This window comes from Micropterus dolomieu, linkage group LG17, assembly GCF_021292245.1.
Source record: "Micropterus dolomieu isolate WLL.071019.BEF.003 ecotype Adirondacks linkage group LG17, ASM2129224v1, whole genome shotgun sequence".
NCBI classification, from domain to species: Eukaryota; Metazoa; Chordata; class Actinopteri; order Centrarchiformes; family Centrarchidae; genus Micropterus; species Micropterus dolomieu.
Window position 1 is genome coordinate 8,629,201 of NC_060166.1, and position 26,110 is coordinate 8,655,310.

The 26,110-nt window shown below is 40.0% G+C and overlaps 1 protein-coding gene across 2 annotated transcripts in view; it reads right to left on the reverse strand.

The window, feature by feature from the left end:
- Window positions 1-3,718: 3,718 nt before the first annotated feature.
- zgc:153039 (uncharacterized protein LOC767698 homolog) overlaps window positions 3,719-26,110 on the reverse strand; it is a 73,434-nt gene continuing 51,042 nt past the window's right edge. For both annotated transcript variants that reach the window (XM_046074324.1, XM_046074323.1), the window contains 4 exons: window positions 16,513-16,705; window positions 10,210-10,384; window positions 8,658-8,804; window positions 3,719-6,326 (listed from right to left, as the gene is read on the reverse strand). In XM_046074324.1, coding sequence (XP_045930280.1) covers window positions 5,365-6,326; window positions 8,658-8,804; window positions 10,210-10,384; window positions 16,513-16,705 — 1,477 coding nt within the window. In that variant the 3' untranslated portion in view covers window positions 3,719-5,364. The remainder of the gene's footprint in view (window positions 6,327-8,657; window positions 8,805-10,209; window positions 10,385-16,512; window positions 16,706-26,110) is intronic.

The window sequence follows — 26,110 nt, forward strand, 5'->3', positions numbered from 1 at the left end:
CCCTCTGATATTGTTGTCATTAAGGAGCACAAAACACAAGTGCGCACACACATTCGGTTCTGAGCCTTGACTGGCTGTGAAGTAGTGCAATCTCAGTGCCACACTGCCAAAAACACGCAGTAGACGTGCAATCACCGCAGTGAAGAATAGCTTTAGACACTTTAGCAATCAGACTATGACTGCCGTGTTGAACACTTTAAATGCCTTCGTACTATAATCTGAATGTATACACGAACCTTCTGCATATTGGAATGCAAACGTGATTCGTAGGAAAAGCCAGGGGTCTGTTTGGTCTCCGAAACCTTAACTAGTAGTCGAATCTGGCTGTCAGCGTGACCAAATTCTACTCGACACTCCACCCTCCTCTCCTCCCTCCATCTCTCCTGTCCGATCCATCTGATGACTCTGGCAATCTGTGTGTCATGTAAAATTAAGTGGATCTGAAAACGCAGAGAGGGAAATGAAATGGAAAGTGTGGTAGAAATTAAAAGTGATGAAGAGTGTGTGTGTGCGTGCGTGCATCCCGGCGGCGTGCCTGGTGGTTAGGGCTATGACATGCGGTGGAAGTGACAAGGTAGTGACAAGTTTCCTCTGATCAGGGCTGCAGACATGACAGAGTAGAGTTTTAGACTCGGAGGCAAACACACACTCAGCCCTGATGGTCTCCATCTTTGATTTTGTCACACACGCACACACGTTTAGGAAAACCCCTTTGGGGGAGCGGTTCTTCTCCTCCGCCACAGCCACCCTCCTCCTTCCTGTCACCATCTCTTGTTTTTGTGTAGCCTACAGCTTTTTTTGTTTCAACAAGCGAAACACTTTGAATGCAAAATTTTATTCTGATGCCAGAAGCAGATGGAGAGAAATTAGTGTCAGATACTGGGGACAAATGTGTGCTTCCTGATCCAGAAATAAAAACAAGAGCTACAAATACGCATGATGATTTGTGAGTGATTTATGGTGTTGACAACCAATTTGTACAAATGTAAAACAGTTTTGCAAATAAATACAACCCAACCCAAAATTTCAGTATTCTAGATATACTATATATTTGCACCATATCATAGAGCAGAGAACATTTGCTTTTGAAAGGCTTCCTGTGCATGTCACTAAAATATATTTTGCATTTATTAACTGATTGTTGAATGTGCCTGCATGGATCACCTGGCACGTGTGGTTTGGTTCACATTTGTGTATGGAGTTTTCAGACAATTTTCAGTCTCTGATTGACAAATAAATGTTGCATTTAAAGTGCTGGTGGAAAACGTGGATGCCCAGCTTGAGTGCGTTCACGTGGAACGTCAAAATGTGAAAAACATACGATAGCTTGTCACCCTTTGATAAGATTATATTTAAGTAGATTAAGTAAGTAGCTCCATCGGTTGCCCTGATCACCACCCCGCCGCACTGACAGACAAATGGGGAGGGGAAACAAGTGGGAAACCACAAATACTCTCCAGAGCCACAGCACATGTTGTGGCACCATGGTCCCAACAATGTAACAATATATTAAAAATTTCAAATAAGTTATTGTTCTTAATTATTAATTATGAGGAAAGTACAATTAAGACATTTTACACTTCAAAGGACAGAAGCCCATCATAATGACATTGTTGTATGTCATGTTTTCTGTGTTCAACAGACTTTTAACAGTTGTATATGAAATTATGTCTTTCTGTTTTTCAGGTTGGTTCTTTAAGGGTACTGATTTTATTTTGTTGTGTAATTTATTATATATTGGTCTCTATAGTGTAGAAATTAAGTTAATAATAATATGATAAAGGATATATCAAGAATCTACACCTTCACATCTAAAATCTGTCAATAAGTCCCCTTTGCAGGTTTAGGTTGAGCTTTAGGACTTGCTCTGAAGAAGCTTTGAAGCAGAAAAAAATCCAAATCATGCGAACTCAGTTACCCAACTACTAAAAAGAAGAAGGCCCAGGTAAGGCTATTGTATTGGGGAAAAAATGCCTCTCCCACATTGAAATTCTTCATGGATGCACTGAAGAGCCGGGCATCCTACTTTTCAACCATCAATTAAACACAACATGCATTTGTGAATCAAGACTGTGAAGGTTTAAAAGTCCACTCTCTCACACACCCCCCCCCCCAATCTGCAAATACAAAAAACTAAAAATATTTTAAGCCATTTAAATGTACAGGAATGTTTAAAAAAGCAGATGTCATTAGATAAATGAAGTTGAAAATTATATGTGGAATACTGACATTTATAAGTTGGATTGTATTTATTTGTAAAATTGTTTTACATTTGTTCCGATTGGTTGGTATTTGATTGTGGAGTGAAAAAAGCAGCGTAAATTGCATCATACACATTTGTGTTTCTTAATTACTGACAAATCTGTCACACAAACACACGAACCCACATCAGAAAACCTAGCCCTCAACCTATTTCTTCCTAATCTCTCTCTCTCACACACACACACACACACATCAAATCCTCACAAAGCCAGGGTCCTTGCCTCAGTGATAAATGTCAGCCTCCCTCCTCCTGAACAGATATCGATGGTTATTTGGGCTTATTTCTGCAATCTGTTGTTCACCTCAGAGCGGAGATGGAATCCATTTCTGCCTGGTTGGCGGCTAGGGTGACTGTAGGACAAGGTAATTTGGCTGGCTGGCACCCTCTAGTATCTCTCTGTCTGAGCTGCTGAGCTATCTCAGCCTCTATTTCCAAAGTTTACCTCAAACAAACAAGTGCAGACGCAAAACCCGTCAGCTCTCTGCTCTGAGACGCACAAACTGGTCTTCAGGTGAAATGAAACAAAGTCCGGAAGCCTTGAGCGGTCGTTAAATTTGATCTGGCTTTCACAAACAATCTCCTGAGGAAGTAAAAAAAAGGACACGTGTTTCCAACACTATATTTTTTTCCTGTCATTCCAGTTTACATATAATACAGTATCTTACAAAAGTGAGGACACCTCTCACATTTGAGTAAATATTTGATCATATCTTTTTCATGTGACAACACTGACGAAATGACACTTTGCTACAATGTAAAGTAGTGAGTGTACGGCTTGTATAACAGAATTGTTGCTCTATATAAAGATGGCCTAGGCCATCAAAGTGTGAGACTACACCAAATAGTTAAAAAAAAAAGATCTGTCCTAAGGTATTTATTAGTTTCTGACTCTGATAGGGGCAAAACAGTTCCCCAAAACTACTGTATCTTTGAACTCAAAAACATAAGCTATTCTATGTGATCTCCTAATGTAATAAGTAATGTAATCTTGTTTCACTCTGCGATGGACTGGCGACCTGTCCAGGGGGTACCCCGCCTTTCGCCCGATGTCAGCTGGGATTGGCTCCAGCCCCCCGCGACCCTGTACGCAGGATAAGCGGTTGACGATGGATGGAGGTCTCTACTATCCACCAGCAGGTGATGTGGTCATTGAGGAGTGAAGAGGACTCCAGTGGCAACCTGTGAAACTCTGGTGAACTCTATGCCCAAGAGGGTTAAGGCAGTGTTGAAAAATAATGGCGCCCACACATTAATGGCTGTGTGATGTGTTATTTTGAGGGGACAGCAAATTTACACTGTTATACAAGCTGTACACACTACTTTACATTGTAGCAAAGTGTCATTTCTTCTAAGATATAATCACATATTTACAGAAATGTGAGGGGTGTACTCACTTTTGTGATACACACACACACACACACACACGTGAAATAAACAGAAAAGTTCAGGACTAGGTTTTCTTATGTGTTCGTATGTTTGTGTGACTTTATTAAGAGAATGTTGGGAATTTGGTGACAAATACAGTGTAATATGATTTGTGAGTCATTTATGGTGCTTTTTCCAATCCACAAACAAATACCAACCAATTTGAACAAATGTGAAACAATTTTACAAATAAATCAAACCAAACTTATTAATATGTGTACGTATATTTTTCCAGATTTCAACAGGAAATCAACACTTAAAATTTCATTTATTCAATAAACAATGTCTTTGCACTCCTGTGAGGACAAGAGCTGAAATCCGGGACAAAGGTTTGAAGAATTGTAGTGTCAATGGTTTGTTGACAAGTGTAGTGTCCAAGGATGCAGTTGGTCCACAAGTAAACATACATCTGATTTGAAACACAATATAAAATAAATACCCCACAGATGTGTCAAAGTGAGTGGGATGAAGATTGTCAAGATGAATCTATTTGTAGAGACATTTCAGATTCAAAATTCAAGGCTTCCAACTCTTTAGATCATTTTACAATACACCTGCAACTGACATTGATCTAAGGGGATACAGATTGCATTATCAAAGTGTCAAGGAATGGAAATACTATTTGCCACAGAATGCTAAGATACACAGTGATGCTTAAAGTGAGACTGTCACTTTGACAGAAGAAATATCACATCCTTCCTCTTACAAATCTTTCAATTTGTTATTTGTAAGAGGAAGGATGTGATATTTAAGAAATAAAAGTACATCACAGTTTTGTTGTTAAAGCCTTAGTTGGTCTGGTATGACCAGCACCTTATTGAGGCTAATCTTAGCTAAAGTAAGCATACCTTGTGTGGATATTGCAGTGTAGTCGACATTACTGAGTCAGTTGTCTGACATTTTAGGGTATTAGTATTGACTATGTTCCCATAAATGCCACTTCTGGCCACTGTAGTCACTTCAAAAGTCATAAATACACTACGTAAAGGCCAGGGATGTAGACTTGAGCACATGTTAAAATACATTTAGGCACTTCAGCATTGAGGCAGATCAAGAATGGTGAGCACTGGTGAGTAATTTTGGACATGTGGACAATCACAGTAGTTATTGGTGCTGTAAACACGTTTACGGTATTATTGGAGAGATGCACTACATGCAGTTTGTCATTTTTTAGAAAAAAGAAGAATGTCTTCCTGAGATCCCACATAAAAAGATTTTTGGAATAAAACTTTGAAGACTTCCGTAGTAGCACCGTCATCATTACTGTGCATCTGTTTCCTTTGTTCTAAGCTCCTAAAATGGAAAAGCAGATTTCCTGCAAATGACTGCTCCAAGGTGTAATGCCGTCCAACTTTCTGTCCATGATGGAATGAGTCCAGACTTTAGCTCCCTAACTACCAAAGCACTTTTAGATCTGAAGGCATATGGAATGATCATTTTAAGGAAACTGAGCATCTGCACACCCAGAAAATATTTAAAGACCGCTCCTTCTATCGTAGATCCTGTATGGATGAAGTAGCAGCTGATGGAGTGACAGAGGTGACTATCATGGGCACTGCTGAGATCTGCAGTGATGCTGCACTGACAGTGGTCCACACACCTTCAGAGAGAACCTTCAGCAGCTGGTGGGGACACTGCAGAACTCACCATCTCTCTGCAAAGGAAAAAGGGATTGTTTAAAGGTCAGTGGTGATGACAGGCGTGACACCGTGGATGAGCAGCGTGGGGCCCAGGTCCCGAGTCAGCAGCTCCAGCTGGTGTAAGTAGGTGGCGTAGCGGCGGGTGTCAGCTGGGGGGCGGGGCAAGTACAGGAAACGCACAGCAGGGGCGGGCTGGGCAGTGTCCAGGATCAGCTTATTGACAGCTGACAGGTAGTCATCCGACAGGCGCGTTGCGTTGCTTGGGAAGCTATTGACGTAATCCTCCTCGTTGTCTTCGTCATCTGCCCTCGGCTTCTTCTCTTCTTCGGTGGTATCGGGGGACTGTGACCGCTGTTTCTTGCTCCACTTGCCTTGGCGCTGCCAGTGTAGCGCCACCTGCTGGTCCCAGGGCACGGGGTAAACTTGAGCTTTAATTCTCAACTCTTTCAACAGCTGGCCCAGCTTCTCCTCCGAGCCTCTCACACTTCGCCCTTCCTCCACGCACAGAAAGAGACGGAGCGTAGCTTTGCGCCAAGCTCTCACCATGTTGAGGATACACGCCAGCTGTAGCAGGAACAGAGAGCAGGTGTCGACGTAGCTGCTGCTGTCCGGACGCAGGAGATTGACCGGCCAGACGTCAACGTACACAGCTCTCTTCCCCGGAAAGGTAGAGGGCGGTGAGAGGACCTGGGTTCGGTCAAAATCGTTGAAGTTCCGGGCAAGCACCACATTCTTTAACATCTTCATGGCGTCAGCAATGATTGCGACATACTCCTGGGATCCTAGAACCTTCCCGTCCCCAAATTCACCATTATCCTGTCTGTCAATGGAACCCCGCAGGGAGGTGAAGTGGAAGAGAGGGGGTCGTTGCTCGAGCTCATGTGAGGGGCCGAAGGGATCTGTGCACTGACTGGTAGAGAGTGATGGATCAATCAGTTTGTCCTTTGGAAGACAGTCGTCATAGAAACCGAGGACGAGGGTGTTAGGACGCATCCCGCCTGGAAAGAGGGGAGAGGGGAGGAGAAAAGAAAGATGAGGGAAAGAACACGACTCGATCATTTGTTACAATCTAATGCTAATCATCTATCATTATCATCGATTTCTTGAATTGTAAAGTGAAGGGTAGAGGCAGAGGTTCAGTCATTTTATCCAGTGAAGTGAAAGTAAGAGACACATGTGAAGAAGACAATTGCTGGAGTAAGAATTGGAGGGAAGCCAAAGAGAGATACGAGAAAGGGCTGGAGTGGTCAAAGTTAGACATGAGTGACAACTCTCAGGAAAGCAGGAAGACAGCAAATAACAAGAAAAGAACTAGAAAACTCTTTGGTTTGGAGTGGCTGTTACTGAAGAGGAGAGCATGCACAAATATTAGTTTTTTTCTGTCGCTATGGTACTTTTCACTATTTCATGTGGTAATATATCATCACACTAAGTACAAAACAACAGATCATAAAAAAATACCTTTTCCCACAATTATAAGTAAATCTGACATTGACTGATTCAAAGAAAACATCTAGAAAGATATGTTTCACATTGAAATACATTATCTTCATAACTACATGTGTGCTTTGGATAAGATTTTCTTCTCTATTGTTAGAATACTGTTTACTATGCTCACTGTTCCTAATTGTATTGTTGTTTATTTTGCTAAATATATTAAGATTCAAAACTTCAGAATCACCGCACTAAGGCTCGAGATTTTGATGTGACCTCAGTGGGATTCAAACCCACAACCTAAGTGTTGGTAGCTTAGTGCTTTAACAAACAACAAAGACCGCTGCAATGATGTAAGTTTTTTTTTCTTGCATCAATGACTGGAGAAGATGTCTTCAATGATCACACTTTTGATTATAGGATAGAAATTATTCTATTTGTCAAATTGTCGATTGTGATGGGTAATGTATAGTTCAATTGTTACCTAATATGAAAACAGTGAAATGAGCTGTAACAGATTACCATTAGCGCTTCAAAGAGTCATTTTGAAACATGTGCCTTACATTGGTTTGTCTTGAACTAAGCGATTGTTGGGTATGGTATGGTATGTTTAGATGACTAAACAAATGTACTTATCACCATATCACCAAATAACTAGTGATTGAATCATAGATCTTGTGGTGAAAAATGTTAACAAGCCAAATGAAAGCAAAATCAGTTGTTTTGAATGCAAGATTTAATGGTTTACAGCAATGATCTGTAAACCATTAAACCTTGCTCTGTTTAGAGTCTTGTGCTTTGATAATAGTGCCATAGAGACATAAAGAAAACTGTAATTTAGCTTTAAAACCAAGACTAAAACTCCAGTGAGAAAATTATTTAAAAAACAGCTATACCAAAAGTACAATATGTGTCTGAAAACAAGCTGAAATACATAATCTAGAAAGGAAAGATGTTCTTTAGAAAATGTAGGAGGGCTTGCATTAACTTGCAGTTGAAACATCTGTAACAGTTTCATTGTCTTCAGGTAGAGAGCTTTACATGGCAGTAGTAGCTACAACTTTGACATAGTGTGTGTGTGTTTAACAAGTGAAACAAGCTGCATTTAAGCACAACGAAGCTGAAAGAAAGTAAATAGGAACTTGAAACAGAATTACTGAAAGTAAACTTTCAAATGAAAGCACTGAGAGAAGTTATAGTTTCAGTAAAGCATTGAATGAAGTGTCACTTTAGGCAGGTACTGAGAAATTGAAGTGGCAGTTTAAACTGAATTAGTAAGGCTTTAAAATGGCAGTTACAATGAAAGTGTTGAAAGGAGTTAACGTTTAAGTGTTAGCATGGAATGGGAGAAATTAAAGTGTCAGTTGAAACAGCATTAATGAAAGAAGTTAAAATGTCTGTTAGAACAGCACTGCTGAAAGTCGTTTAAATCTTAGCCAGGCGTCAGTTTCAGTGTAAGCACTGAGAGCAACTGAAGTGACAGCTGCATCAGAATTACTTTAAACAAGCGGCAGTTGAAAGTGCTTATGCTAGTGTAAGAATTGAATGAAATTTAAGTGAAAATTTAAGTTTTCCTGTAAGCACTAAAAGTAATTCAAGTGGCAGGTGAAAAAAAAAGTAAGTTAAAATGCATGTGCTGACAGTTTCAGTGTAATTTCAAGTGAAAGCACTGAAAGACGTTTCAATTAAACCATTTTCTAGGTGACATTCGATAAAACAAAGACGTGAAAGATCTCGATTATCTGGAAAATGCTATAATCACATAATATACTTCACATATTAGTACTTGAAAATACAGAAATCACAGCCCAAAATCAGCAAGTAGATAAATGTAGGCTTTTCATTGTCCTTACTGACCAAGAGGGACATTTTGTGGTGATGATGGTGACACTTACCTAATCCAGAGATGAAGAGGAGATGTTGGATCCCATGACGCACAGAATCGGCCAATGTTAAGTTGACAAAAGCTTTGATATTTAGATGGTCCACCAGGGACAACCAGGAGTCATACTGGGACTGCAGAGGGTCGGATGGTAAAGTGCCTGGGAGGGTGGAAGAAAACAAAATGTTATGATGTGAGAAAAATAGCTGACACTTCAGTAGAAGTATGCTGAGATTCAGAGACGGTAAAGGAAAGAGAAGGCCAAGAACAATAGATATACAAGTCAAAGGAGGGAGTAGAGAAGCCAGTATGACAGAGCTGGAATTAGAGGCACAGCGTGAGAGCGATACGAGACAAGATGCTGAGATGTGGGGGGGCACAGAGAGAGAAAGAGGCAAGCACAAGTGACAGCGGCGACAGAATGTGAGACCGAGAGGAAGATACAGGGGAGCACAAACAAGCTGGCAGGTGATCAATCATCCAAAAAAAACACCAATATGTACGTAAAGCCAGAGGCCAAATGCGAGCTTCATAGACATTTCCTGTGATACTTCGAGCTGAGTTAGGACTCTTGAGACTAACACTGTTGCTCCTATGGATAAATATTCTTTGCATTCAGCTTTAAAGAAAACTGCTGCTAGACAAATGAGAGAATAAATGATAAGACTTAAAATACATTAGAAAGGAAATGAGAAAGGAGCTAAGAGTCCTCAACAACAAGATCCTCTTATGTGAATGAATAAATCCTTCATTTTTCTCAACACTCCAAATGAGAGAAGGGCTCTTCAGTGGCTAATGAACATGTCATTTTTTTCCACTGTGAAACACTCAGAGGATTTTGGATTCTGAAGACTCTGTTCAGGGCCAGCCCCCAGTCTCCCACCAACACATAACCAACCCCCCAAAAAATCCTCAGAAGACAAATGAAACAATCAATGACCCTGCTCCTTTAAACTCGGTGAGTGTGTGTCTCTGCAGAAAAGAAAGGAGACGCCTCCAGAGCATTGTGTGGATGATTATTTCCCTCGAAATAAAACAGCAGCAGATGAGACGATGTCATGGAGGAAAGGTCTAGCATGCTAAAAAGGTCCATTAAATGATGCACTGCTCACTGGGAAACAGCATTTTGCTAATTCATATCGTGCATATTTGGAAAAGACCCCAGTTATTTTGACACTTAAGTGAAGTGGCAATATCACTACTTTTTCTAGCAAAGAGTAGTAAAACAAATGGTTATTTAAATCCAGCAATAATCCTCAAGATGATCGTCAAAAAAAATAATGGTATTAGTTTTGTTACTGCCTCCTCTAAATTTCATAATAATGTTAAACTATTCAAATCTATCCTACTATCTGCACTCATCATCCCAGATTAGTTTAGCTCATAATTAATATCGCCCTGTCACACTGTGCTAGTTTAGATGAGAAACTGTGCCAAAGTAAACTTTCAATTTCTCCTGATAAGAAGAAGAATTGTCTAAAAGGAGTGTTGGGTGTAAAGTAAATTTAAAATAACAGCAAACACAGTGAGAGACTAGAGTCTAAACTGATTTTCAGTGTCCTTACTGAGATCTCCAAGCTGAACATGTCCTAGCACATAGAGGCCGCTCTTCTTGATGTCGTTGATGAAGGTGATGAGGCCCACACTGCTGCGAGGGTTGGAAACCATCAGCAGGATCTGAGGCCTCCAGAACTTGACGTGGTCCTTCCTCACGTCCAGCATCAGCAGGTACTTGCGCACCTATAGGAGACAGATGAGGGTTGTTATTGAGAAGTGTGTTTGTTTAACCCCGTGGTCCAAAGAGTGGACTCAAGCACCATTTCAGAAAGCCATGTGTGTAGGGCAGAGATCTCTAAAACAAAGCTATATCTGCGTTTATCTGAGACCCATTGCATCTAGTCTCCCAAAAATTCATATCTGAAGGTGATGCTTGGAGCAGATGTTTTGCATTACATTTCTTTGAATATTTGCCACCCTACAGATTTGATGTATCACATTCCTTATGCTTGCACAATTGCTATATATATATATATGGCTACAGCAGATTCCAGTAAAACATCTCTGGTCTCTGTCCAGAAGAGTGCAGTCCTAGGAACAGCTAAGATACTGCACAGAACCCACAAACTCCCAGGCCTCTGTGGTAGAGGACCTGAGCTTGAGGATGATACATAGGGTTTTTTTTTTGTTGTTTTTTTTTTTTTTTTTTTAAATAGGCTTGAAGATGCTCACTATCATTTCCTCTGCACAAGAAAATACACTTGTTAAATAAACCACTTTGGAAATAACACTGAGCTGATTTTAGCTTAAAAGAGATTTTTTTTATATAGCTAATATATTTCAGCTATGATAAAAAATTATTTTCCAGCTGGGCACCAAATCACAAACCACAAGGTCAATTTAGTATCAGCTGAAGCTGTTTGTACGGATGAACTCTGAACCTGAGCTTTTAGGCCAACATGAACTAGAAGTCCTTAAAGTGCTCAGAAAACTGGACATCTGGAAATCTAAAACTTCATCTGCTGCTGGAGGTCATGTTTTATGATCAAAAGCTCCACAACAGCTACTAAACAGACCTTATGGTGAGGTTGTTTTCTCAACTGCCGATTACAGAATGAACTTTTAACCTCGGCAAAAACACAATTTGTCTGTCATCATCATTGAGACAGTATATACCTTTACATTAAATTTTCTTCACTGTGCATTGTCCCAATATCTACAGTATGTGATTTATCATACAGATTTTTATTCCCTGATTTCTTTGGGATTTAAAGCAAATGCATAAGAAAAACAACCGGGCTAAAAAGCTCCCGTGAGACATATCTGGCAGTGTCAGAGGGGAGGACTGGATGAGAGTGATTTCAATAACCTGAATGAGCTGCCAAGAAATTCAATAAAACAAATGAGTAGTAGGAATATGGATCAATGGACTTTTCTTGTCTTTCTCTGGACTGACGTTTGGAACTTAAAGTGAGGCTATGTTTTGAAAAAAATGAAAGTTTAAAAGGAATGGCTCAGGAATTACACGCAGGAGTTTTGCTGCTACAGCCTCACTTGGTCTGGTATGATGAGATTATGGTGGCTAATATTAGCTAATGTTGGGAAACTTCATTTAGATTTTGCTGTTTGACGTTACTTAATTACTTTATTCGTGCTGCTGTTACACTATGTTTTAGCATATCACACATTTTACTTTTGTGATAAAACGACTGAAATAAGTGGCTGACTAAGTCACCAACTCTGTCTGGATGTGTGTTTGTGTCTGTGCGCCTCCATCTTATACTGTATGTATGCATGTGCTGGTGTATTGTTAATGCAGGGACTTCTTATGTCGATCTTATGTAGAAACACATTATATCTTTAATCAGCACCCCATTAGAATATGAGATTGTGGCAGGCATGTAGGAGCATGTGTATACAGTATCCATGCATACATATGTGTCAATCAAAATGTTATTGGTAAAAATGTACCCATCTGTAATTGCTTGTGAGCATACATTTATATTCTAGAGTGTCTCATTTTGTATTACAATGCACACTGTATCCCAACCATCATTAGGATTCTGTAAGCGTGTTGATGAGGTAGCATTAAGGGAATGTAACCATGTGGAACCAAACATTAGATCTAAACCTATAGTCTGCTGGGAATGATTAACACTCCATTTATACCCTCATTGCAATTAATAACCATTAGTTCAGTAATGACATGTCCACCATGTTGAAGCCGCTGAAGGATAACTTGAAAGGAGAATTCTGTGTTTGGCGTGGCCTTTGTCCTCTTTAAAGTGGAGTGAGTAACTGTGTCTTGGTGTTGGAGGGAAAGTCATCTCTGACACAAGCACAGCAGGGATGTAATGTGAAGAAAGCAAACTTTGCTGGAGTCAACTCATCACCTAACATTTAGGGGGAGGACGTGGAAACCTAAAGTACTAGCCAATTGAAGCTGTACCTTTGTTTTGGCTGAAACACACCTTAAATGGAAAAGCGTCACTTGAGAATGACTTTATGGGAAAATTCCCCACACTTTTATGTGGGTGTCTAATCAGTGTTGATAGTAAATGTAATCATCAGTTGAAGCAATGAATGACTCAGGAATCCTAAAATAAAATTTAATACCTTTTAAGATCTTTTTAAAGACCCTTTCCATATATTTTAAGACCTCATCACCACTTCCAGTTGAATGAATTGAGTGACTAACCCGACGGAAGATTTATTAGAAAGCGTAATACAGGAGCTGGAAACACAATATTGTTCCACACACACACACACACACACACACACACACACACACACACACACACACTCCAACTCCTTGTTGTTGTTGTTGTTAGACTACTATACATCAATTCTTTATGTTATTATCTTTTATGTATGTCACGGTACAATTAAAGGAATTGAATGGATTTCCCTACATGTAAATGTATAACCAGTATTTGAAGAATAAACTTTGAACTTTGATAAAAGGTAATATATGAAACTTTGGTGCTCTTTGGAGAAGAGTGTGCGGGGGGTCATGTAGGTGCTCCCTGTTTATGCTATCAACAAGCTGTTCTTTAAAGAGGTGGTATTATGCTCATTTTCAGGTTCAAAATCTTAATTAGGGGTTGGACCAGAACAGGTTTACATGGTTTAATTTTCAAAAAGCACCATACACCATTACATTTATTCATTTAGCTGACGCTTTTATCCAAAGTGACTTACAGCTGCTATACATGTCAGAGGTCGCACGCCTCTGGAGCAGGTGTCTACTTAAGTGTCTTGCTCAGGGACACAGTGGTGGATGGGGGATTGAACCTGGGTCTCTCACACCAAAGGCAGGCGTCTTAATTTCGCCATCGCCACCCTCAAGCACATTTTGTTCCGCCATCACTTCTCATAAAACTGTCAATATTCGAAATCTACACAGCTGATTTCTCACCTCAAAACTAGTCAGAAGTGGATTTAGAGATTAAATTCCATACGAAAACTGTAAAGTATAAAACTTTCTGTTGCTGGCCTCTGTCTGGTGCACACAATGATGATGCAGTGAATAGTGAATATTCTCTCTGACCAATCAGCAGTCTGTCGTGTTTTCACATTACATTTTAGTATCCCTCAGCTCGCTTGGAACCTCAACGGAGGTGAGGTGATACGAAAAAAAGTACCTGGAAGCAGGAACAGGTGCAACATTTCTACAATGGAAACCCAAAGAAAAGCAAGTCGAGCCAAAGGGCCTCCGCTCAGACTAGCTTGGATTGAGGGCGTGCCTATTCACACAACCTCTTCGGACAAATACACATATTGAAAACTATTTGCGCCTTTCTCAAATTGCCCCCCCATACCAACACAAACTGAATTGTTCTGCTGCAATAAATATCAGCGGGGCAGTTTTTTGTTGGATCCTGTTGCCGACTCTAACCCGGGAGAGCCCAAGTGTGTTACTATGCATTGAGGTTTTACTCCAAACTTGGACAGAGATGTGCTGGAGACCTTCTTCAGCAGGGCTGAGAGGGAAGATGACCACTGAGTGAGTATTTTTATCATCTAACGCTTCGGCCTGCAAAGTAATAGCTATAGGCTCAGAGGGGACTCCCACAGGCTGAGGCGATGTTGTAATATTAAGTAGCAGTCAAGAGAAACTGTGTGAACGTTAAGCCTCATTTGAAGCCACCTAATGAGAGCAGTAGGTTGGATGTCAGTAACAGTTTGTTCAGATAGCTTCTTGTGGAACTTTATACTGCAGCACCAGCTCAGCTAGCATTAGCTTATTTGGAAGCCTGCAGGTGAGAGTGGGCATCAGAAGCTTGCACGCAATGCATCTGGCAGCAGGAGAACTCAGCTTTCTCTGTCAATATAGCACACACTGAGGAATTTATCGCTTCAATTGACCACTTTTACCATCAACACTGATTGGACATCCATATAAAACGGCCAAATTTCCCTTAAAAAAAAAAAACTAACTTTAAAATTATTTTCACTTGAGTTTAATAGACTTGAGGTAATAATGAAAAATAAAAGAATGACCCTTTGCTTGTGTTGCAGCTCCACTTAAGGATTTAGTCGGAAAAGAACCATAAAAATGGTGCTGATAAAGACAGTCTTAGCAAACAAGTTTAGCTCAAGGACCTGAAGCTGCTACAGTGTACATGTGTGTGTCTATACAGCCATCAATCAAAACTGAAGATGCAACCATTTCCAACAGTATTACCATCGTAATCACCAGAACTGTTTTCATGGTCCTGTCCGGTAATTGGAGTAAAAAGAAAAAACTTGGTCTCAGAGGCGAAGTCCAACTGCCTCCACTCATCTAATCATCCGTCTCTCTTTATATCTCCATTTTCCCCCTGTCTTCTCATCCATCAGGCTATCATCATTTCTCTGTCGCTTCAGTCTCATCCATCACTTAGTTCTCTCAATCACTCATCCCCTCCTCCTGCTTATACTCTGTCTGTATCTTTCCCTCCCATGATACCATCAGCATTTCTTGCCTCAGTTTGTCTTTTTCTTCGTGCTCTTTCTCTCTTAAACACCGTTGTCAGCCGCCTGTTATCGCCCAGAGTGTTTTTTTGTTGTGAGCTGTTGTGTCCCTGCTTCAAAGTCACCCAGTTGGCGTCCTGCCACAATGGTTACTGCTGGAGGGAGCAGGAGTGGAAGACGAGTGCATGTATGAAATATGTACATGCACACACTTGGTCTCTCCAGCCAGGCCTATTAGTGTAATCATTTTAATCAGGAAAATGTGTTTGGATGCACATTTAAAGCTGTGGTTCTTAGCAATAATAAACAGTTTATTCTATGTAATAAATGTGTCAAATACACAACTTTAAATATTCTAATATGAAATGATATCAATAAATAGATGTTATTAGTAACACCAAAAAGCCTACATCCACTGCCAGGTTATGAGAACACACCCCTTCTAGGAGCAAGACACCCAGACTGAAAGAGACATAAAATGACAAACGACTTTGTGGCTGTCTTGGATCACTTTGAAGTCATTTTGCATATCTTTGTGGACGTTTTGTGTGTCTTTACATTATTTTTTCCATCCTTTTTGCTTTCTTTTTGTGTGGTCAACTTGCGTCTCTTTGTACTTGTTTGTTTGACTGACTTCTCAAAAAGTTCACACAGAGGTTATGGTCCAAGGGCCCCTGGGCCTGTACCCGGTAGGACTGTAATCCATCCATGACACTAATGAGCCAACTACCTATCACCTAGGAGGGGAGGGGAGGGGGGGGGGCTGTCACAGGTTGAGAGAAACAGCAGAGGAGGGAGAGGAGGAGGGAGAGAACGGGATGAGAAAAGAGAAGGAGGACGAGGAGGAAAAGCTCAATAAGTTAAGTGGTTGTAATAATGTTCTGCCTCCTGACAAGCCGCTGGCAAACCCAGCCACCCTCCCCGTCCCCCCTCCATAACCCCTGCCTGCAGCCTTGGCAACAGTTCCTCTTTGGCAACGGGCCCTTCTGGCAATGGTGTCCCCTCTCCTTGAAAGCAACAGGCTCGCTTCATAGAGGACACGGAAAGCTGGATGATGTAAAGCTCTGTGTGTGTATGTTTGTGAGTATGGAAAAGATGCAGATGTGTATGTGTGTGTCTGGTAATCCTGATAAAAGTGATAGATGGCTGCTGTAGGGATGATGAGGCACTGTTGTGTGTATGTGTGAGAAAAGAGAGAGTGAGGGAGTTTGTCTGTTAAATGCAGAAGGCTTGGCTGTGGGAGAGACGGCAGAGATCAGTCTGTCTGTGTGTCTGCGTGTCTCTATAAACCTGATAGAACGATTTCTTGGCAGCGGTACAGGCTCTTGTAAAGCTGAGGGGATGAGATTTTAGTTGCTCTAGTAATGACAAGGCAGTATTGAGAGTGTGTGCCTCAGTGTGTGTATGTGTCAGACCTGGTGGAAAATGAGAGCCTGGCTGATGTAGCCCCAGCTGGAGGTGGGACTGAGGTAGTGAATCAGCAGAAGCAGCAGCAGCATGAAGGCGATGCTGGCCGATGCGTAGATGGCGTTGATGAGGAACATCATGACGGCGCAACCCACGATGCCCAACACGCACGTATGCCAGGTGAAGTAACGAAAGGTGGGCCTAAGAACACAAAAGGACAAGTGGAGAGGTAAAAGTTCGGGGGGAAGCAATAGACAAAACACATATGATTGTGTGTGATAATGATAAAACTGATAAAAATGGAACACTTTGTGTACACAGAGAAATACCAAGCTGAAATTTTTCTGAAGTTGAAAGTCAGCAGGTTCGAAACCAAAAAACCTGTTGGTTGCGGCCCTACTGCTAACATACAACACAGTCTGACTGAAGGACTTGATATTGCTCTACAGTTCTGATTATTACATGGAAAATGCCATAGAGCAAAGTATAGAGATGGTCCTTTAAATTACATGTTGGTTACAAACGTGTAGTTTCTTGGTTCTTTAGTTTTGTTTTTTTGACGTGATAAGAAAAACCTTGTGTTAGCTACTAGCTCACATCCCACACCTCTGATGAGGTCCTTCCGAAATGTCAGTTCATTAGACTGAGAGGGTTTGACGAACCACTGAGGATTTCAGTGAAAAAGCAGCTGGAATGAAATTCAGATTCTCCATCCACCTGGGTTAAAAAAGCTAATGAAAGGCGAATCACATACTGGATTATTAAAGTCTTTGTGCAAAGAACTACTTGTTCAGTCAGAGTATTACTACTTACTAACCTTCTTCAAACCCAATTTTAGAAAGCAATGGCCGATTTTTTTTGTCAGGTCCTGAAGGATCTTTTACACTCTATGGACCCCTTAAGCTAGTCTTTAAACAGGACTGAAATTTGATCTTAAGATTTCATGACATGAAAAGGTCAACTTGCCATCTGCTAAGATTTGTTGCTGTAGGCGTGGAAAGACTACTATTTGATGGATTCAGTACAGATATCCATGATGCCCAGAAGATGAATTCTAGTGACTCTGGTGATCCTCTGATTTGTCATTAAGGCACCACCAGAAGGTTGAATATTTTTCTCATCCAGTAAAATATCTCCCCATATACTAGATGGATTGGCACAACATTTTGTACAGACATTCATGGTTCCCATATCATGTCTCCTAATGACTACGGTGATCTGCTGACCTTTCCTCTAGCGCCAACACAAGTTTCACATTTGTGATTGGGAGTGAAATGTCTCAACAACTATGGGATAGCTTGCCATGAAATTTAGTTCAGATGTTCCCCTTGGGATGAGGATGATTGCAATCACTGTGGTGAAACCATAACTCTTTATCTAGCACCAACGGTACAGGTCAAAGTTCAAAAAAGGTAAATACAAAATTTAAATAATAATAATAATCATGTTTCATAATTCTACTGTATCTAACTTTGTAACATGTGACACAGCAGTTGGAAAGGAGCAATATAGAATACATACATCTAGATTATAAAATGAGTGAGCCATCTGGAAAATGAACTGGGAACTTTCACCAACACTGAGGCAATCTTTTAAATAGCTGCTACACCCGTGAAAGAATTTTTATATGTCTGGGTTTCAGTGTCATATGATGGTCTACTGCCCCTTCTCATAATGTAGTTGTTACCTCAGTGGTAAGGATTCTTGACTACCTGGCTTTGTGATTTTCCAAAACTCCTCTTGCCCCACATTATATCATTTCCAATGTTTGTGACCGATGCTCAACAAGATTAGACTGCAACTATCTGGTCTCATTGTACCATACAACCAGTGTAAGTTAAATACTACATAACAGTATGTGGCAGCTGATGCCATCCATGCAGACAGTCTCTTGGACAGGCAACGCACATTAGCAAAGTAGACAGACATACCCTCGACTAATAATAAGGAGGTGTTACTTTGATTAAATGGTTACATTGGCTTGGTAAACAAATATGTATATTACTTTTACAAAAACCTTTCAATCAATATAAATTTAAGCAATGCAATTGGGTCCAGAGTTATGCTGAAATGTTTTTCAAAAAGGTCAGACTGTAACCATAAATAATATCTGAATCTCAATGTCAGACAAATCATAATTACTTCAACTCATATTACACACACACACACACACACACACACACACACAGAGCCTTTTACTAATGCGTGACTGTACAGCAGCATCAAAACAAATGAGGAGTTAATGCTAAGGAAAAGAGTAATTAAGACAAACACCACACAGATAATAAGCTGCCACTGTGGACTGCTGTGGATCTCTCAGTTTGCACATAAACTTGATTTCATGTATGAATGAGTGCATTAATTGTATTTATTCCACATATTGTATGTACCTGTAAAAACATAATTTCATATGTAATGTGTAAATGAGGTGAGGGGGTCTTGGGGATGGGGGCCACACAGATGTGGATGGAAGTGCTCAAATATTTACAGGATCATGGAATTAACCCCAATTTCCTGCAATAGTTGCAGCAGTGTGGATAAACAGCCATTAAAGCAGTCCCAGCTGTAATTACACAACGCAGCTCAAATGACTGACTTGCTTCCTGCATGGATCCACTAACAGATATAGACTATTTAAGAGGGGGGAAAGTAACCACTGCTGAAAACTACAAAGCAGGAAAGTGCTGTTAATTAAAAGAGGAGAGAAACAGAGGGGCCGACAGACAGAGACAGCCATGAATCAGTCATTAGCCCTCCAATTGGTCGAGTTTTCTTCATTGATAAAGGGAGGGACAAAGGAAAATGTGAGCACGTCTTACATTAGAAACTTGAAAGTGAATACTTTTAAACTTAAAAGCTCCTGAAACCAATATTTTCCACTGATATTCAAGAGTCTCATCCTGTGTAACCGAGACATAAATCCATCCAGTTTGTCAAAATGATTATTAGCAGTTAGAACCAGATAAATACTGGATTTTTAAGGCAGATATCAACATTTTAGACTTATCCAGTAGCCAGCTAGCATCATGGCTCTATGGATGGCAATGTCAGTGTATCAGCTGGTTCGCCACTTTGGACATTTCCTCTAGTGCCACTAGCAGGTTGACATGTTTAGTTCAACTATGCCATGACATTTGGTACAAACATTCATGTTTTCCCTCAGGATGAACTGTAATAACTTTGGGCATCTCCTCACTTTTCATCTAGTGCATTCATCAGATCACAATTTTCATTTGTCCAAAATGCATTAGCTGTACTTTGTGTTTAGTGCTAATGAGCAAATGTTCCTAAAATGGTGAACATGGCAAACATTATTAGCATGTTAGAAAGAACCGATTTGAACATCTCATCAGTGCTATCTGGTAGAAAAACTATATAATGGATACACCTCTAGTATATTTTTGGCTTTTCTTTCTTGTTACCAACATACAGTACATTCCGATTCTGATATATCATTGTTTTTAAGTTGAGCTGTTATAGGTGATATTTTTTACTTCTCACCAATAAAGGGAGATTTGTCACAGTGCTGAAGTTGTACTTTGTTAGCAAAATGTTAAAACTTGGTCCTAAGAAGTATTACCTATCCCTTTGGTATTCTTTGGCATATAGCATCACACTTGCTGTGTTGCGTAAAATGAACCTGCTGTTGAGTGAAGATAGAACTGATGTAAACACAGGATTTCAGACTCTTTAATATTCAAACAGTTGACTCTGCCATTTAGGTGATTTTTTTTAGGTATATACATTGCAAACAAAAATTGCATTTGTCAGGGTGGAAACAGCATTTAGACCACAGGGAACACTGAATATCACACTAATGAAATGAGTTAAATGGTTAGCAGCTCAAAGAGTCAGGCAGGTTTCATTGCAGGTTTTAAAGACTGACATTCCTGAATCTGTTGAGTAAAATCCTCCCTCAGCCCACTGGAATGATTTCTCCAGTGAGACCCTTGAAAGGAAATAATAATAAAATCTATTGACTTGTTAAAACTTGATAGGAAGCTTCATCATATTGTAAGTGGATGACAATATCATCCTGACATATCAGCCCTATATAGCCTGTGACCATGGATGCATCGTACTGGCCTACTGTCTTCAAACTTTGCTTTTATGTCTTCTCGACTTGATCACTTAGCATCGGCGGTGCCCACAATTCTCTCATCTTATCGCTCTCTCCATCCCATTGGACAGTGGGTGTAATTACGATAAAAGCTCCCTTCTCTTTTGTCTCTGCGGTCCCTCCATGCAATCACCTCCCTCTTACCCTTTCCACTGTCTCTCTTGTTCTCCAGCGACTGATGTCACTTAGCTGACACAGCAAAAGCACCATGAAATAGTCGCCGCCAATCAAGCCCTTAGAGACATTAAGAAAAAGAAACTGAGAACGACAAAGACGGAGAGAGGAGGTCCGGCCTTTAGCCAAAAGACACGTCATAATTGAGGGAGAGCAGGGACAAAAAACTTTATCCTTACACTCAGACACGGCTGCCAGGAGATGCCAGTTCCTATAAGTGAGAGGTCAGTGAGTGTATGAGACGTTACGTCAGGCAGCCTCTTAACACTGGCACAACACCAGTGGAGACTGGGCTGACCTTAAGAAACTTAACCATCTTTTAAGATACAGTACAAGACCACTGACTGGAGTTCTCTAAACATTATAAGTTAGTTGATTTCATCTGAAAAAAAGAATATAGAATATTCTTACTTTAGGTTACAGTTAATTTGTATTTTGTGTAAAACAAAAATATATACTTTTCTTTAACACAAACTACAGCTTTTCTCCCAAGTACAATCCACATTAGTACTTATTTACCATGATTTCAAGTTCAATTAGGACTCGTAGCAAGCCTAACTCAATAAATAGATGCATCCATTAAAACTGGGGTCCTTAGGATCCCAATATGTGGTATTTAAAAAAAAAATTACTAATTAAAACAGAAACAGAAAACAATGATATGAAGTCATTAGGAAGATGCAATCAGCAACAATGGCCATTTCAGGTGGCTTCTTTCTGTGTTTCCTTTTGATTGAAGACAAGCCTTTGAAATTACTCTTGTAAAAATCTTGTTTATTTGGGAATCTGTAGGAAGCTCGCCCCAATTTGTGTTGTTTTGTCCCTGTTTCCCTGAATTTCCACAACAAAAGAGATGAGTGCAAACTTAGCATAACCCATAGAGCCACATTTATGGTAAATATGCCACATTGAAATAAACCATCATTTTCATATAAAGTGATGGCATTTTCTCATTCAGATATAGGTGACAGAATGAGCCACAATGCTGGGGTGATATTTGGCACCTGGTGCTCAATACAGAGAAGCAGTCACTGTATTATTAGGAGGAAGAACACCATAGTTATTGATCTCTCACAGGCTGCATTGCTGATAATTAAGCATCGTCACTGGTCTTCTTACAATGAATCAAGTAATTTTGTTTTGAATCAATTTCATCATTTAAGGTTATGGTGTGGTATAAGTCTTTAAGACCAAGCTGAGAAACCTAGACTTGACACAGAAGACATTATACAACTGTTTTAAGGGCTGATTAATACTCTCCACAACCCGTAAACTGACTTTAACAAGTAAAGGGTCCCTTTAATGTACCCATAATACAATCTACCTACAAATATCTGAAATAGAAATTTATATAAAGAGTAAGAATATTTCTGTCTTTGTGAGAATATTCAGTTCAAATCTCCCAGCTCTGAATATGGTTTGAGGATAAAGGCACCTTTATGCTCAAACATCATTAAGCCATACCCATCTATTAGCAGATAATGATTCTCTAACAACCTACTGTCTCCCATCCATCTAAACACAGTTGATGATCCATCTGGATTTTTACACACCCCAATCTGTCAAATCACTCTTGACTCATATTTGGACAAAGGACGGGACCAGCAGAGGGCAACACTTTTGTTGGGTTCGTTATGGTTCAGCTGGTCAATTCACAGATTCTAACAAAGACAATCAAGGAAGCCGCCGAGAATGCTGCTGTAATTTGGACATCAGATGGCACAGAGCTGGTAAAAGTAAAAAGAGTAAAAATGTGTGTGTTTCTGTTGAGCTGCCAGTTGCTGTTGCTTTTTAGTTGCCCACTCCGACTGAAGGTCATTGCCTGTGTGTGACCGAGTTCCATGCTTTCCACAAACATCCTTTGGCATCAGTTTGGAGCGCTCTGCTGTGTCCTGAATTCTGGCCACTCACCCTGTGATACTGTGTGTATATGTATTTGTCTGCGTTTGTATGTTTAAGCCACAAGTCCAAGTGGCCGGTGCCCATGCAGCATCAGCAGCAGGACACACAGCACCCCCTAAGGAACACTCCACACAGCTGGAGCCGCCGCTGATAAAGCTGCAGCCAACAGAAGCCTCTTAACAAAAAACACACATGCAAAGACACAGCTGCAAACACACAAATGAAGGAAACTACTCACAAGCGAGCACACACACAGATAGAACCAAGAGGCAGATGCACTCATACACCAGTTCACCCAGCATGACTTGAATTTCAGACCCACATACTCCAAATTGCATACCTTCACTCTCCTGTTGTATACTCTTATGTGCAAACACGCACGCACACAAACATTTAACAAGCAGACATCTTTTCCGCTACATCATAATTTCAATCCATCCCCTCCCCTACACAACAGCAAATTTAAGGGAAAGGGAAATATTTCTGCTAAATTAGTTATGCTAATTACAGAGCAGTTCTCAGGGGGAGAGACGGCGCTAAATGGCTTTTAATTCTTTTTGCCTGGAAAGAGACGTGGGAGAGAGCCAGACAGAAAGAAGCAGGGAGCACAAGCGAGAAAAAAAAAAATTTCAACCAATAAACAACACAAACAACTGCCGTTAAAATTTGCCCAGCAACAATGAACTAACAGAATGAACAACTCAGGGGAAAAGGAAGGAGGCCCAAAGCAGGCAGCTGGCCAGACAACAAGCCGCCTTATCAGCTCAGGGGGCCCCGGGTCCCTCGGCCGATGGGGAGAAGAGAGATCGACGGTAGGAAAAGTTTTGCGGCTAACTTTGTGTCCTGTAGCCTTTGCCAGCGGTCACACAGTGATAAGGAGGCATGAGCAGATAGCACACAGCGTACATTGTACATGGAGTGCAACAGAGGAAACACTGGGCACTCTGAGTGAGCTGTACAGAAAGTTAGTTATTCTCTCATACTCACTCTTTAACAACCAATCCCTCACTATACTAATGCTATAAATTAACACGGCATACTGATGTTGACAGTGCACATTTGTGGCAGGTGAAATTGATACATTTTAATACTCGATCAAATGTGAAACAATACAAGGTATAGCCAAGCTACAGAAACTTATTACTATAATGTTTTGGTTTCAGGTGTCAGGTATGTCAGGTACCCAAAAGTCATTGTATGCAAATGGTAATACAAATATTACTTAGCAATAATGGATGGACAGGTGCAGATGAATAATTGAGTTGCGCTATTAAGTATGTGCACATTCAGGTGGCACAAGAGTTCATTATTTCAAGTAACATTTAACTTGGGAAGAAGCTTTTCTTAGGCCTTTTCTCAAAATATCCTCCTTCTGCCAGCCCATTGTCATCACACTAATACAACAGGTCTCTGAATTGAGCTCACAGAGAGCTACAGAATAGGAGACTGAGGAGGTAACAAGCTAAGATCAAAAACCAATTTCATGCGCTGCATGACTAACTGCGGCCAACCCATGGACAAGCTTTGGTTTAGTTTCCTTGACTGTCGGCTGTTTGGGCTGGCGTGTATTCATAGGATGTTCCTTGTGATTTAGAACTACATGCTGTTAAAACTGTATTTATGAACAGCTGTTATCGTTAAAATGGGTCAACATTTACTTGGGTGGAAGACACAAGTGTTACTTATGTGTAAGAAACACTGAAGATGTTTGGCACGTCTAGTGGATATCATCTATGACATCAATGACAAGTGCATTTTCAAAGCAGAATAATGTATAACAACCAAATAGTATCAGAAAACAGGAAATATATCCTTTCTTTATACAAGGAAGGTTAAATTAAAGGGCAACTGGACTTGGTTGAATATACCTAAAGACATTTTGCCTTCTTCAGTTCCTGCCTCCTGGAAATATCTTCAACCACTTCCAGGTGCCCTTTATTTAACCTTCCTTGGATAACTATGGCCTGGATGACTGAGAATCTTCACAGACATGTCCTTTCTTTGTGCACACAAACAGCATTGTAGACTTTTTCTGTGTGAATTAAGCGTTTTTATATATGTGTATGTTTTGTTCTTCTTCCTGTCAATCAGCTGACACCCACAGGAAGTCAGAATCAAAAAAAGTTGTCTTACAAACTGTACTGTCACAGACACACTCTTTTTATTCAGGCTCTTTATGTGCTGCGACAGCAGTTCCTTTAAATCATTTGCCTGCATATTTCTTATTTTTAAAGTATTAAAAATCCAATTATAAGACAAAATTGCTTAATGATTGGGGTACATGTACAGTAGAACTGCACAAAGTAAATGCACTTAGCTTTAAGTTCAAAGTAAGCTATAAAGCCTAATTAAGAGAAAAAACATAAGGACATAGCTACTGTATTTGCCTTTCTCGCATATATATATATATATATATATGGTTCCAGAGCTCAATAGAAATTCTTTTACTAGGCAGTTGCTTTGCAGTTTTATAAGCACTAAAAAACACCCAAGTTGTGAGTCATAGAGAAATTTGGGAAATTTGGCCCAAACATCATCTCTGTGCTCACCTTTAAACATAAAACAAAGGAAGCAGCTGTTACAGGTGAGTTTGTGTCAGTTCTCACCCTCCATGCGAATGCCTTTAAGCTAGATGTTCAATCCACAAACTGCTCCAGCAGAGAAAGACAAGACTGAAGTTGTAGTGCAATTATGAACCTATTCATTTAATCCAATAAATCATCCTAAAAAATATTCAGAAGCACAACAGTTGAATGAATCCCATTGTGCTGATAATTATATTATAGGAAGATCTCTTTTTTTTGATTGAACTCTTGATTTTAGAATAACTTTTCCACCTCTGAAAAGCTGCAAATGTTCTCCCATGTCTTACAACTCATATACTAGAGCCCGACCGATTTATCATTTTGCAGATATTATTGGCCGATATAAGCTACTTGCAGATATATCTGCATCGTATTTATAACGGCCAATATGATTATAAAAATAGACAAACAGAGTCGGATCCTTCCCTCATGTCATGAGTGTTGCATAGTTTGCCCACCAGAGGGGGCGCTGCAGTTCCTGGTATTGTATTATAATTATTTTTAGTAGTAGTAATATATTGGTATTTTTTATAGTTTTGATGGCTCCCACAGTAATACACTATTTAATTTAATGTTCATTTGTAGTAGTAATTTATAATAAATCAGATATTTTGAAAATGTTTTCTGTAGTTTTATATGTTTGACTCTTATTTATCAAACCTAATATATTTTGTTGTACATTTGTTCAAAGTACTATTGCTAACAAGAAACGTTATTTTTTAAACTGCATTATGTAATGGTATCATGGTGAGGTCTCAACATAACAAATGTTAGGGATAATCTAAGTGTTTCTTAAAATAAGAGGGAAAAAGAACATTGGCCGAT